This window comes from Hirundo rustica, chromosome Z (genome assembly GCF_015227805.2).
Source record: "Hirundo rustica isolate bHirRus1 chromosome Z, bHirRus1.pri.v3, whole genome shotgun sequence".
NCBI classification, from domain to species: Eukaryota; Metazoa; Chordata; class Aves; order Passeriformes; family Hirundinidae; genus Hirundo; species Hirundo rustica.
The window spans coordinates 45,294,699-45,310,815 of record NC_053488.1 but is presented as its reverse complement, the minus strand read 5'-3'; the positions used below and the strand labels follow the sequence as shown (position 1 = coordinate 45,310,815).

Here is a 16,117-nt window from a genome sequence, read left to right as displayed (position 1 = left end):
ACAGAACAAGATGAGAATTCAAAACTTAAAGACAGAATAAAATGTAATAATATAATTGGATTTGAATGTAGAAATCAGGACAACTGATGAACAATTTAATAAAACATCAGAGACAGATATGATTATCTGATTCTATGTTGTATACCTACTGCCCTCAAGGACCACCAGGACCATTTTAGCAGATCTCGCCATCCATACTTCCATGTAATGTGAAGTCTGTACTAATGCCGGGTGTGGATCTGTCCCAGGGGCTGGAGCTAGGCTTGGCATTTACCCTAGATGAATTTAATGACATTACTTCTGATAACTCTTCATAAATACACACTTATATAAATTATATATTTATATATATATATATATATATATATATATATATATAGGATGGCACTAAAATGAGGTCACTTGAATTATTGGTATCGCCATGAGACCCATGTTTATGTCAATCTATGGCATTAATGAAGATACTGGGATTCTTGTTGGCTTTTGCTGTTCTCTGTGCTTTAATCTGGCTCATAGATTACATTGTTTGTCTGATCATACCTGTTCAAAATTTAAATTACCTCCATACCTCCAAAATTTTAAATTCTCTGGAGGTTACTGTTACGTATCATATATGTGTATATCATGTATAACCATATTACCTTCCTGTGACACCTTGTGATAAAGTTACCTGCAGCTTGATGGAGTTAGTTTGGTTGCCATCTGTTTTTTGAGAAAAACAGGCTATACAACAGAAATGGTGCATTTAGCTTTAGGATGTTTTGTTTCATATTTGTTACTTTCTGTTTTAAACATTTGAAAATAAAACTTAAAATTGCCTTGTGGAAGTTATTTTCAATGAACTGTTATTAAAGATATTTCATTACCTCAAAGTGGAAGAGATTAGTCTTGTATCTACAGAGAGAAAGATCAGCACATGCAAATACAGTTCATGGGAAACTGTGTAGGGTGATAATTGTTTATAAGGTTTCTATAGTAGTTTCAGAACGAGTCATCATAAGAACTACAGGGTTTCATTCAACATCAGTGTCTGTTTATCTTCATTTAGTTATGAGAAATTTGAGTTATGGTGCCTTAGTGATTTTGAAAACTATTATATATGCTTAAACTATTCTGTACCTTCTCACGGCAAGATTCTACAGGGTTTGGGATGAATTCTGTGTTTTAAAACATTGAGGTCATTCCAGTGTTTTTACACAACTAATTTGACTAAAACAAGCTACAGCTAAACTATACTTCAAGATAACTGCTGCCAAAATATGAGTATACAGTGGAGATCATTTACAATGTGCTATTGGAGCAATAAATCTGTGAAAACAGCAACATGTATTTAATTTCAGTTAACGTAATAAAATTTACTCTTTTTTTTTTTTTTCCCCTTTCTTTTTTTTTTTTTTTTTTTTTTTTTTTTTTTTTTAGGGAACACCTGTGAAAGCATACATGGTGTTGTAATGAACTTGTGGGCACATTACTTAGGTGAAACAGTTTTCACAACCATATCATGTTACTTGCCTTATGCCTTAGGAAAAGTAAGTAGCTCCAAATTCTAATAGATAAAACTAGGCAGAGCTAGAAAATTGAGATGTAAAAAGGTATTTTTATAAAACCTGAATGTCAGGTGTAACCATAACCATAAACAATAAATTGGAAATAGTAAAGTGTAGGAATTGTGTTATCTGTAGTCATCCTATTATATTTTTTTCTGTTGTTCTGTGCTTTCCCAATTCTTAAAGTCTTCATTCTCTATGTGAAGCTGTCTGGCTGGAAGATGCACCTTTGGTACACCTTCTTATGGTTGCTCTAAAGTCCAACTCTCACAAATTTAACTGGCAGAGTGAGAGAAGGAGTTCCAGTAAATTTTGCTTGGTTTTCAGTGTGACTGTTCTTCCTATTATTGTGGAGGGAAGGCAATCTTTTAGATGATGCAGTATTTTTAAAGGAAGTAAACCCTTCTGCTGCTGGAAAGGTTGGTCCCTGTGAGATGTAGTCATGAAAAACCTAGTTTAGATGCTTTATATGAGCCAGAGGAAGGGTCAGTAAAAGTCCCTGGAGACTTGACTCTCCTTTAGTGGCATATTCAGAACTGGGAGGCACAGAAGAATTAAACAGACCAAAGGCTGTAGCCAGATCAAAGGTAAGTTGCTTCTATTGTGACTGACTAGTTTTATACATTTATAGATCTGCTTTATTGACTATTGAATTATCTAACAGTGACAGTGAAGAATTTTATTCTCATTTCATAAATTTGCAGTGAAATGATAACTGTAATGTGGCTTGCAGTTCTGTTTGCTGGTGTTCAGAGAGAGGAATTAATTTGTGGTTACAAGGATAATTACGTAATCTGAATATTCTGAGTTGGAAAGTGTAATAAATCGCCAAGCCAAATTCAGTAAATCAAAACTTAGAATTTTATTGTGAGACTTAAATCACAGTCTCTGGTAGCCACAATTAAAAGGGACAGCGTCGAATCCCGGGGTTTCGGCACTGGGTGAACGCGGTAACAGACTCTGTCAGCCTGTCACCCCCTCTGTTCACAAATTGGGTCCAATACCGCTGGTTTTTATACAGTCTTCCGCTGAGAGTGGACTGAGACCGTAAGACTCCCCCTCGGTGGTAGCTTCATTAGATATTCATGTTCAGGTCCGGGGTCCATCGAATGGATTCTCAAGGTGGAACAATGCCGTGATTGCCGTGTCGGAGGAGGTTTGGAAATGTTAAATCGGGCCGGAACAGACAAGATATCGATCTGATTTAATCATTAATCGTTAGGGCGCCCATCTCCCATTTTCTGCGCTCGTGGTGCCTTTCTGTAGGTTTGTCCCGAAGCTATTCCCGGCAGAAATTCCTTCTTTCTCTTGACCGTCATGTCCCTCCGTGCTGTTTTAGTCTTAGTTAACCCTAAACATACCTTTAGGTTTACCAATCTCAACTTAGACTGAAAGCAGGTCAATTTTACATTGCATATTATTACATTTCATCGTAGAGTAATTACACTTCACAACACAAATTAACTTTAGGTCATATATCACAGAAAGGAACCACAAGGATCAAGTCCAACTCTTAAGTGAGTGGCCCTTACAGGATTGAACCCACAAACCTTGATGCTATTAACACCTGGTTCTAACAAGCTGAGCTAATCTCAGAATTATAGAAAAACCTCTTTCATCAAGCAACAGTCAAAGGCTGGTGTATTTGTCATCACATAGTAGAAACTGCAATATAGTATGATTACCTTTTATAAAAACTTCAGAGTATCAAGGGACCTTCAAAAGCTGTTGTGGAGAGCTGGCCCAGAAGAAAAGCAATGTAGACCCTGGGTCAGATGGATCTAAAATAATAGCCATGAATCAATAAAGTTGTAATATTGGAAAGATTTCCAAATGTTAGAAGATAAAAATATGAGGTATTTCAAATAAGGATAGTAAAATAATAGAGCAGCACTTCTATTGAAGCTATTTTATTAACAGTAGCAGTAGGGAAATGTGAGAATACGTGTAGTCTGACAAAGTATTTGTGTTGTAAGAGTAAGTGTAGGAAAATCTCTGTTTTGTAAAATCTCAAATGCATAGGAGACTGGACTTGATGTGTGGAACTAAGACATTGAAAACCAAAGGTAGTCTGCATTGTAAATTCTCCATTGTGTCTTATTCATTATTTCTCCAGTGCTACAGGACCTAAGCAGTGACAATTAAGGTTGTATAATGAAATAATGTATGCTGCATATGACATAAAGAGAAAATATGGTTTTACTTGGTGTGTTGAGTTTAGCTGAGTTTGTTTCAATAGTCAAGTGAAATTTATAAGCAAAGCTACAACTCATGAATGTCGTATAAATATATTTTAACATTTGCTTTTCTGACTAGAATAAGAAGATTAAGGCTTTTTATGACTGAGAGAAAGTTGAGGTTCCATTGTGCTAGGAGAGTTGCTGGAGGAATCAGCCAATTGTTCTCTGAGCTGGTGCTTCCCTCAAGACAGTGCCCTGTATTCTGAGTGATGTGCTTGGGCTGTGTTAATAATGGGTGCTACAATCAGTATTGTAAACTCCTGATGACTGGTAGCAACTGGCCTTTTCTCTGCTGGGTTTTTATTTTTTTCATAGAAGTCTTTCAGTCTTTTCATGTGTTGGGGTGTGCTTTCCTTCATCACAGGTCTTTCTTAAATTCAGGTGTTTTTGATCTTTTAAGCCACAGATTAGTCAACCAGAGGGTGGGCAAGAGCTTCCTGAGCAAGGGAATAGAAAGGGGGAAAGAACACATAATTTCAGCGTTTTATGAATGGTTTGTTTGTTCTACTAAATTCTTCTAATTGTCAGAGGTCAAGTATGCAGTAGTTGAAACTTCACTGACATTTCTGAAAATAGTGGTACAAGCTGAACCAGAAGCTTTGTGACCATGTAAGTTCCAAGAGTCTACAGCCGGCTGGCATTTGTAATGAGAACAGAGAGTAGCTGGCATGTAGAAGTGGTCACTTGAACCTGGTGACCAGCTTGTTGCATTGCACAGAGGGCTCAGGCACTTGGAGGGACTCCTGCCTGGTTCATGAGTTTCGCTGCTGACAGCAGTGATTGAGTATCTGACTTTAAAACACCACCATGAATATAGGAAGTATATTTGGGATTTTACTAAAAAAGACATTTAAAAAAACCTGAGCGTTTAGAATTGATAAATTTTTTGTATTTTTTTTTGCAGTTACATTTTGTGTGTATCATAGAATCAGTTAAGTTAGAAAAGATTCTGGTGTTCATCAAGTCCAGCCTATGGCTTAGTTTTGTGAATACCTGTTTGTGAGTAGCAGAGTGAGTGCTACAGGGTAACAACATAAATATTTTCCTGTATCTTAGTGCCACATCAAGTTATTTTGAAAAAAGTAGCCATTGTCTTAAACATGAGAGCAGCAACCGATAGACAATTATTTTCTTAAGAATTCAGAGCAGTGTGTATCTTAAACCAGACTGAGAGTATAGAAGTTTGGAAGGATTTAAAAGCCATGCAGAAATTGTTTCCACAGACTTCAAATTTGGAGGCTAGTACCTGAATGCATGCTTTGAGCCCAGTGATCTCTGCATAAGTCTAAACATTTTTTCCTCTATTGGTGCTATAAGGTATAGCATTGTGTATGTATGTGTAATAGCTATGATTAAAAAAGATCCCAGAAAGGATTGGATTGATCACTATGTCAGCACCTGAAAGCCAGTCAACAGTGATAATACTGACTCTCCCCTCAATGATGCCTCCTAACTCCATACAGCAGAGTGGGATGAGCAGTCAGGTAGAGAAAACCTCCAGGGGAAGTGTGTATATGATGTGCATGACTGTGAAATGCAGTTAATTGAAGACAGAAGCTGCTGGCACTTAAGTTTCTTCAGCCTTCAGCAATGAAGGTTCTTACAAATGGAAAGCGATAGTGCGTTAGAGTAACAACAGCTTACAGAGTTCTTACACTGTTTTTTTACACAGTTTGAAAAGTTATTTGAGCTGTATTATTTGCATTATTAAGAACTGGAGACTTTTTGTTGTTTTTCATCTCAGGTCAGGTTCTAATAGAATTGTTAGAATCAAAATACTAAATTAAATCTCAGTTGTTAAAGTTATGAAGAAAAACCTTCAGAGGGGGATAGTGATATACAAATTAAAGAATTTGCCTGTTTACTCATGAATTGATGCTCAGTTTTGGAACATTTGACAAATAGCACAAAACCTATTACCATTATGTTTCAAAGCAAGTAAATATTGAATTTTTAAAGATTATTTTGTTTTTTTGCATGGTGCGGTGAAGAGAACCTTTCATTTTTATACTGCAAATGTGACATCAATATTTTGATCTGATGGAAGCAACAGATGTACTAAGTAACCTGGGTATTTTCTACATCTGATAGGAATGAATTTTTCCCATTGATACTTGCCTTGGGCAGTGTGTTGGGAGCAGGAAGAATTAGAGTCTTGTACAGCCTGTCCTTTCTTGCTGCGTGCATTTGCTTCACAAAAGAGTTGGCTGCTGCAGGGAGACGCTGTAACATGCTGACCACACCTGCTGTTCCTCCCCTGCGCTGTGCCACTCAGGATGCTGAGGAAAAGTGTTTTCAATTGTCTTGGTTTCCCACTATCCAAATTTGGCAAAAAAGTTAATTTTCCACAAGTTAAGTTTTATTCGCCCATCAGGTGAAGTTTGCCCTATACCTTCTCTTTGTTGCTGCACCCCTCTTGTTAGAAGGTAGGAAAGAGCTGAGACGCAGACTACTTGTCTATCACAGCATGAAAATGATCCTGGTTTATTCCTCTTTACAGTTCAGCCATCCTGACTCCATCCTGACTCAGGATTATGTCCTGCTAAACAATGACTGCATGTATTATTTTGCAGACTCTGACTGCAGGTTTTTACCTAGCTAGACTGTGGCTGCAGGTTCCAACAACAGACCCAAACTGACCTCACAGCAGTAATTCTCTCTCCCCACGATCCTCCTTCTTCATGATCCCCCTCACCAACTAACACTTTTATTACAATTATTACACTTAGTTTTATTAACTCCCAAAAGGGAGTTTATAAATTACACTTCTCTTTATTGGATATAGCTGTGACTCATCAGGGGCAAGGCCGTATTGGTTAATTAACACAGCTGTTACTTTTCAGGGACAAGGTCATCTGTATTCCCTTCTACATCTCTTCACCACATAAAGTGAATATACAGAGCGAGTACTGAGTTCTTTAGTAGCTACAAAATTTGAGGATTTTTTTGCCAAATGAGATTGGACTGGGCTTGAAATCTACTGAGATACATGTGCTTTAAGTTTGTTAAATTTTTTTAATGCAAGAAACTTGATAAAGTGGGGGAAAGAATGTCATGTTGTGTTACCTTTACATGAGATAAGTCCAGCATCCTGTTAGGCTTTCAATTGCAGCTGTGAGCAGTTGTATTTTTTCACATGAGACTGGTGGAAAATGTGTCAGTTAGTCAGAACTCACAGTTCTATCCCAGATGGATATTAGGGTTTTCTTTCCTATCTTTTTAATCTTTATTCTGCTGTGCATTTTCATAACATGGAAGTTTTTCCATTTGAACTGTCTAAAAGCTGTAACTGGCCCTGGCATTCAATATCTGAAAATGTGTTGGAACTGAACTGCTTTAATGCGTATTTTGACTTCTCTGCTTTCTGTCTTTACTTCATTAAAAGATATTTTAAACTCCATTTGTAATGATTATGAAAAGATAAGCACGTGGTTGACAAAGCTATGGTTTCACCTACCACTTTCTACCTGTGCAGATAAGTTGGAGAAATAATGCTTTTTTTTTTTTTTTTTTTCCTTCCCATAAGCAATCAAGAAGGTATCAGAGATTATTTGATTATCCAGATTTGTCTGAGAATCACCTCTTTCCATGTATAAACGACATCACTGTTCAGTTCTTTAACTTCTGACTCAGGAAACAGGCAATAAAGTTTGGATTTCTCTACCAATGAGTTAAACTTCATTTTATGCAAGAAGGTGAAAGAAAACATTAAATTTAAGTCCTAGCACAACTTTTCAGAAATGTCTAATGAATGGTGGCAATCAGAGGAGCATCATCTTAAAGCCCTGGTTTCAATTTGCAACAAAAGAGAATGGAGATGGAAGAAATGTGACAAATGTTCTATGGTTTAATCCATTCAGGATGGACTAAGGCCTTGCTTTTTTTTTGTGCACAGGTGATACTTGCAGCACCACCTAATGGGCTGCTATTGCTGTTCTATATTCAGTTTATCAACACCTTTCATATGCTAAATACCTATTTTAAAGAGTAAAATGATCTGTGCATGAGTGAAATTCAGCATTGGACATAAAAATCAAATGAAAATTAAGTTATGCATTTTACTAGTATTTGAGAACTATGCTTTTAAATAAAAAATCATTTCACATAGTTTGTAGTTTATAAAAGACAAATAAATTTTTATGTATAAGTAGCATTTTTAAAGATACACTTTTCAAGAAGTGTTATGTTGTAGGTGTACAGAAAGTACTTAGCAATATTAGTTAATCTTCTAGTGTGTGACATTTATAACTCCTGCTGAACTGAACCTAAAAAGTAAGTGCAAAAAGGAAAAGAAACAGCCAACCCCCCCAATACTTTGTGTTTGTGTGCAATGTTAATGATGACCTTTTGACATCTTTCCAGCATTCCTTAGCTATTGTAACTGATTGGAAAATTAAATATGTGTATTCACATTTATTTCATGTGATTGTACTGAAAGATTGTTTGATTTTTAAAAGTATTGTGTTTGAATTAAATTGTGTTTTGTACCACTCAAAAATTTTGATTTTGTTTTCTTCCTTGGGTCAGAATATTTTTAGATGGTTTATTCCTCTGTCAGGCAGGATACTCACTGTGATAATGGCATCTATATGATGCCAGAAGAAACAAAATTATTTTCTATTTCTCTCCCTTGATGCTACGTGTAAACATACAGAAGAGTTCTCTGCTTCTCTTAGCCCATCACTACTAACCCATCACTGTCATGGGTTAGTACAGTTTGGTTTTTTAGTTATAGAGGAATGTAGAATGAATCTCCAGGTCAGGACCTAAGAATTGCTTTAGAAAGGACAGGGACCTATCAGAGGGTTAATTAAAATACTGGCATCTGTTTTAACCACTGAAAATTGTTAGCTACAACTTAGGGAAGTACTATATAAAACCCCTTGATTTCCAGCAGGTCAGATTTTTCCTTCTTTTCTTTGGCGAGATAGAAAGACAAGTAACATCAAGTTGGGCCTTTTGCTTCCCGCCTTTTGTGGGGAGCTGGCCTGAGGCCTGGCCAGATTCTATCAACTCCTGGGTAGGGGGGGGGAAGGAGAAGTTGCTGCTTTACAATAACTACTCTCTCCAAACTTCCCTGGAGCAGGGAGAGATCTCTGCCAGGCCCCTGATAAGAGCTATAGGCACCATTTAAGCTGAGGCTGCCCTGATTTACACCGAGGGGTGGGCCAAAAAGGCATTTATGATCCTGCCTAGTTTTTTGTGATTGCGGACTGCCAGGGTGCTCTGATCACTGATGTTTCTGTGTGAGTTCTTCCTCCCTCACCAGTTTGGCCTTGAACATCTAATACCACAAGCTACTGCGGGAAAGAAGAGACTCTAAGCAGATTTAACTCTTTCCTGGCAACATGAAGCTTCCAGAGCTTAGCCCTTCTCTGAGAGAGAAAAGAAAGAGACAGAGTGAACATAAAGGAAAAATAGCATGAAGTCAGTAAAGCGAGAGTGAAAAGACTATTAAGACAGAGGGTTGAAAAGTTGGTTGTTCCATTCTTATTTGAGCCATGGAAATAAACTCTATATTTAAATCATTCTTTTAAATTATAGGAAAAATAAGCATTTGGGGAGATGATTTAGATTTGTGTGTGGATTTGGGCAAAGGTGTTTGTGATAAACTAAGTGATATTAATCCTATAAGATGCTTGAACAGAGATAGAGATGAGAAGCCCTCTGCGCCAGTGAAGAAGTGAGAAGATATCTCTGTACCTTGAGATGAAGAATCCTTTGCTTTGGAATTATTCATCTTTAAATGGTGACACCCCAATATACAAAAGTCTAAGACCCATGACCCATAAGCAGCTTGAGAACCTGCTAATGGGAGGGCTCACAAAAGCAAGTTTCCCTGGGGCGCTGTTTTTGTGACAGTTTAAAAAACCCACAAGAGAAATGTTCTAAGTTGTCAGTAGGATTCATGACTTTAAGAGAGACTCTTCTCCTAAAAAATTAATGAAAGACTATTATCAGATAGTGAAACTGACTGAAAATTACAAGTTTTTTCTCTTTATGTTGTTTTGTAAGAAAGTTAACAGTTTATAAGAGGAGAGAAGAATGTTTTTAGAGTTTCATTCTGTTTTGTTTTAGGTTTTTTTTCCCAACTTTATTTTTATATTCTTTTAGTATGCGTTAATAAAACTTCTTGTTCATTTTAAAAGTTAAGCCTGCTTTATTTTTCTCCTAGTCTCTCTCACACAGAAAAAGAGTGAATACTAAGGTCAGAATTTAGTAAATGTAAAACCACTACAATCACATTGTTTTGTTTCCGTAGCAAAACAGCATAATAGATTTTTTAACTCTAGAGAATGAGTAAATTAACTATCAGTCTTGCTGATGTGGGGAAAAAGCCCCCACAAAACCTTGCTGTCTCCTCCTTTACTCTTGATAGGAACTTCTGTGTATTGGCAGCTTAACAGTTTGAGCTGAATTTTATTTGTGTGGTATTTATATAAGTATGTTTTATAGTACTTTTTTTTAAGCTTTGGCTAAGCTCTTGTAATATTAGATGTGCATCTGGTGTGTTAACTTTTCATGTGTGTTTGTGTGTATAAATATGTTGGGACAGGGGGAGAGTTAACCAACTAAATGGCTGTATTCAAATATTTTTCTGGTGTTACTGCTGGAGACCAAGTAGAGATTTTTGCCTTTTTAAAAAAGTTTAAAGTTCTTTTAATTTGAAAAAGAGTGCCACAAGATTTCTTTTACATCTTTACATTTGTTTAAGATGTATTCATATGCCTTACATTGTTTCTGTTATTTCTTTAAATACAGTTATCTAAAATGTGGCAATAATAATTAGTAAAACCAGTCTATAGACTTTTCTGTACATTCTGTACATGTATAAATGACCCCCTGGGTCTACCAGAGTAAACTTTTAACATTCCGTATCTTTTACTGTGCATGTGCTACTGGCATGTAGCCACCCACCCAGATTTAGCTGAAATAAATGAAATTTATTCTAGTTCATTTAAGTAGAATACTTGTAAAATAAGAAGGTACTCACTTTGCTCATAAGGTTACTAAAACAAAGTGTTTTCTTAAATGGAGTGTTGTGGGGTTTTTTCTCCTGCAGGACTGTGCTCAACTTAATAAATTCTTACCTTATATGTTTCTTTTATTTTCCTTTGCAGATGGGATTTATACAGATTAATGAGGACTTCATATTTATTGAGCCACTCAATCACACTTTGGCTGTGACAGGACATGCACACAGGGTGTACAGACGAAAAAGGTCCATAGACGAGAAAATTTCTGAAAAGCCACTTTCTCAGAATCAGTACTGTGGTGTTGTTACAGGTAATATAAAAACCTCCCTGAAAAGTTGTAGCAAATATCTTTTTAAGCAAAGTAGATAGTTGTTACAAAAGGACACCTTGACAGAAGCATATCTTATTATTCTTGTAGCAGTACCCTGCAGTGGACTATGAGGTGTCATGCTTAGGCTGCAGTCTCACTTGTTGAGAGAGGAGATTGTCCATTTGGAATAGATACTGCTTCTTAATAGTCATTTGTATTTGAAAGTAGAAATCTTTAGGACCTTTTTTAAATTTTCAACTTAATAATTAAAATCTATTTCTTCTCTCTCTGTCATCAGAGCTGCTTAATCACTTACTATGTACAATGCTTCTAATTTTCTGTTTTAAAACAAAGCTAAAAGTTCTTCCTGTTTTTTTTTTTTTTTTTTTTTCCAGTCTTAAGCTTCCAAATTTGTCTGAATTTAAGTTATTTTTGTATGTGTTCTGTTCTATGAATGAGACTTAGAAGATGTGTGTGAAACAATCCTAATGCATCTTCCTCAATGGCAGGTAGAGCAAGTTGTTGAAGTAGAAAGGTTTTAACAGAAATTTGGCACATTGTGATGACTTAATAGTTTTCGGTGGAGAAGGGAGAAGTGGATTTTATGAAAGATGTTATTTTGTTTTTTTCTGCTTCATCATCAGCTGTCATTCTTCAAAGGATGGAGGACATCTCAGTCCTTTGACTTCAGCATGAGCTGAGGATATTTCTAATGTTGTCAGAAATTGTCTTTCTCCTGGGAAATAAACCAGAATGAGTGCACAGTTTTAGACTTGTTTTTCATGTGTAAGTTAGGTCTTGGCAAAACGCAAAGAAAATGGTAGAAGTGCACTGAAATGGTTAGAAGGCTGGATTATATGACATTTGGGATTAAGTTTTATGACAGAAGGAACTAAGTTATTTCAAGCAGGTAAAGGAAGGATGCAGGTACAGTTGTCTGGTGCCTAAGGGTCTGCAGAGAAAAGATGAAACCAGACATTCCTTAGAGGTACGCTGTGACAGACAACAGCTGTAACCTGTGTTCAAGAAAATTTCAATTTCCATGAGGAAAATAAAATCTCTACAAGAATACTTAACAACTGGAAGAGGTTGCCTAGAGATGTTGTTGAGTCCACATCCTCAGGTATTTATAAAGCATGTCTAGAAATGGCTCTAAGAGAGCTGACCATACTCTGACACTTGGCCTGACTTGAGCAGGACGTTGGACTAGCTGCCCTCTGGAGATCATTTCCAGCCTCAATTTTTCCATGGCAGTCTGATCCTTCCTGAAAATTTTTACTGCTCTGTCCACTTTATATAGTTACAGAATATAGTGACAGGTTTTGTGGTCACTTTCCATTTTGGAATTATTGTTTTTTTAATTAGGCATCCATCCAGAGTTTGAGATCAAAGATAAATTAGCAATGCAAGGCTCTTTTTGCAGTGGGATGAAACAAATGACACGTAACTTCCTCCAGTTGGCTCTATATTATACTTCTTAGCCTTGTATTGCATTGACCCTGTTTATCTGAAAGTTGAATTTTCTATATTATCAAAAGTTGCTCACATTAAGTAAGGCTGTTTATTCCTCCCTGTTTGAGAAAAGTGGGTTAGAGTATGCATGCCTGCATGTGTATGAGAATGAGAAAGAAAAAATGAAAAGTATGCATGGTGTATTGCGCTACAAAAAGCTGGGAGGAGTATCTGACAGAGTACCGAACTGTGATAGGTATGAAAATGAATAAAGATGTAAACTTGTCCATAAGGACATTATTCCTTTGTGATGTTCATTATCAATTATCCTTTCACTTTCTCTTATGCTCTAAAATGAGTAGGTCAGTCTTTTGTAATAATCTTACACTCAAACCTCTGATTTGCTATAAATAATCTGTCAACATAGAATCAAATACATGCTTGAAGAAAGTTTCATTATATCTACCAGCTTTAATATGTCAAAATAGTTCAAGCTATGCATAACTGAGTAGCATCCTTTGACACAATGTTATTTCCAGGGGGTAGAAATAGCTGCACTTTACAACCAATGCTGTAGACCAGTCAGTCCCTCACTCCGCTGTTACAGGTTATTTTACTAAGAGGGACTGCAGTAAGTTCTGTGCTTAAAAGATCTGTCTATGCTGAGAGCAATTTGTTGGTGTGATGTGAATTTAATTAATAGCACGAAAATATTCATGTTGCAGGCACATTCTACACACATGCATGCAAACACACGTGGTACAGCCTTAAAGGTAAATAGAAGTATCAAAGATAAGCCTTTACAGAAGTATTTCAAAATTCTAAGTCAAATAATAAGCTAACTGAATCAGTTAAAGAAAAATAAAGCAGATGAGTATGTGGGGCACCGAGATAGTCCCAGCTGCCTTTGGCAGAGGTGTAACTTTGTGACACAGAGCAAGTACAACCTTTTTGACACAGCAACTTCTCAGCAATATGGTCCTATCTTATAACTGTCTCTCTTGCTTCTACGGTGCTTGTGTGTCAGAATAGAGACACATTTCTGTCTCTCTTTGGTATTTCTGTGGCTGGTTTTGATCCAAATTGATCTCAAAGGCTGGCTACCTATCAAGCAAATGTGTATTGCCAGTGATGAATTGTAATTATCAGAAGGAATGAATATCTGTGCTGGAGGTGTTGAAGGATCACTATTGGGAATAATAGCTTTTCATGGAGAACTACCAGAGGCAATCAAAGAAGGTATTGTTTGTTGTCCATTACTGTTGAGGGCTGGATTGAAAGTTGCTGTGCAGCCAAACTTGTTTGGAGAGAACAAAGAACTTGTTTTTGTGAATGGGGTGGTTTTCTTATTAATTGGGTGAGGGAGAAAATGACAGAAGCAGACTCTTTCTTGATTGTTGACAGTGTGCATGCATATCCTTTTTTGAAAATTGTGTAATTTATTTATGTATGTGAGCCAGTTGCACATACACAGGCCTTACACTCCGCACCTTTCTTTAGTCCATGGCCCACAAAATCTTTAAAAGAAACCAGTGCAGCAGTGTATTACAGAAAAAACGTGAGAGAAGCTGTTGTGATTAGAGCAAGGGGCTATGTTGAGAAGCTAAGGCTTTTTTTCTTCTACCTGCTCTGAAGCCTTGCTCTACAGCCTGTTTCTACCTTTTCTAACAATCTTGGTGACGGATCCAATGAGATTGCATAAAATAGAGACTGGTGCTCTTGAGATATTTGTTTCTACTTCCTGGGTCAGAAACAAGCTGTCACTCTAGGAAAGTATTTAAATCTCTATTCAAATTGTAGTGGAGGTATAACTCATGGCTTCATAAGCTCCTGAATATTCCCTAAGTAGGCAGAATACTGCAATTTCCATATGAATAGGTTATCCCCTGGAGAGTTATGGTGATTCCTCTGTAGTCTGCACTACATGTGCATATACTCAGGAATATGCTTTTGTGCCTGAGGGCTTGAAGGCTTGAAGGTGTCCAGGAGTCCTGTAGTCACAGCCTCTTCTTAATGTTGGCTCAGATACTCAGGTACTTTATGTAACCTATGATTATAATTGCTGGATTTTAATCTCTCTAAAAATTTTTAGGGTGGGGTTATTGTTTTGTTAACATTTCTGCTTGTTTTCTTTTAATTGCTTATTTTATGTCAAATGTACCTGCTGCAGTATTTTAAGCTTTCTTGTTGAAGTAATGTAGTATTCCTAGCCTCCATTTCAGTCAACTGAGTTTAAGTAATATATGGATATGGAATCTTCTTATTTTCCATGATTGCACAAACAGAAGTCTTATTGCACAGAACCCTCCTGTAGGGAGGATTTTTTATTTTGGCAGTGTAATTAAGTTTTTTAAGGTGAATTTATGCATCTTTAATATTTTATCTTGTTAGCTCATGCATTATTGATGTAGCTGGGTTCTTTGCAACAGTTGTTACCTCTTACATACTTTGCCTTCGAAAATGACCAGTTCTTTGTAATTTTTACTGATTTATGAGTATGTAAAGAAACAAGAGTTTTTGCCTAAATCCTGTTTTCCTTGTTATCTGGCAGAAGTTGTGGCAGTTATTTGAATACCAGTAGTACCAAAATTACTAATTCAGTTTATTTAAAGTTCCTAGGAAAGAGCTACAATTTTCAGATAAATGAGATCTCGTGATTGGGATTTCTGCCAGCAGATTGAAAGGTTGGCTGGCCAAGAACAGATTGTCCATTGGTTTGTTAATGGGAGAGATATCCAAGACAAATGATGGGCAGACAGCTTGTCTACAGAGCTGTGTAGTCTTCTCATCCACTACTATCCCAAAAGACAGAGGGACAACAGCTTGTGGGACTACAGTGTTCTCAGTGTGTAGCACAATGATGTATTTTATTGTGGACTGTCAGTTCTGAATAGAAATGCACTGCTAGCTACAAATTTTAGAGAGATGTGTCAAGAGAACACTCTGTACATGCTAAGATAAAATTTATAGTTTTCAATCACTAGCTGCTGTCTTTTACAAAGAAGTTAACAGTGAATAAACTGTTGCTGGAAACTTCACTGTGCCTAGGAGGAAGGCAGGTTGACCAGACGGGTCGTAAGAGATGTTTTTTAACCCACATGAGTTAACTTTTTAAACTTAGGCCTATAGCTTACCCTTGCAGCATAAGATATTTCTATAGCAAGCTATAGTTGTATAGCTTATAGGAGGTGGGGGGTTTTTGGCACAAATACTAACACTGAGGTTTCACTAGAAATTATCCTCAAAAGAGTGATGAAAACATACATAAAGTTTTATAAACTAGGCTGTAGATCCACAGTTAGCAAACGTGACTAAGGCTAGAGTGTAGCACTAGTTATAATGCTAAGCAAGTGTCTGAAGGACCAAAATAAGAGACTTTAATTTTAGATAGCCTTAATTTATAAGGTGTTTCTGCTTCTAGGTAATTAAACATTTATTTCTGGAGAATACATACTTTTTTCTTTCAGTAAATGTGTTAGTAAGTCTTACACTGTTACCAGTAGTAGAGGGATCTCCTCAGATGTAGTGGGATGGACTAAATCATTCACATATATAATCTTTTACAAATGATACAGAGAAGAATAGGCAACA

At 36.6% G+C, this 16,117-nt stretch overlaps 1 protein-coding gene across 1 annotated transcript in view; it reads left to right on the top strand.

Annotated features, from left to right (window-relative positions):
- Positions 1-16,117, top strand: part of ADAMTS19 (ADAM metallopeptidase with thrombospondin type 1 motif 19) — a 143,778-nt gene that overhangs the window by 8,751 nt on the left and 118,910 nt on the right. Inside the window, exon 3 of the mRNA XM_040090047.2 lies at positions 10,909-11,074. Coding sequence (XP_039945981.1) covers positions 10,909-11,074 — 166 coding nt within the window. The remainder of the gene's footprint in view (positions 1-10,908; positions 11,075-16,117) is intronic.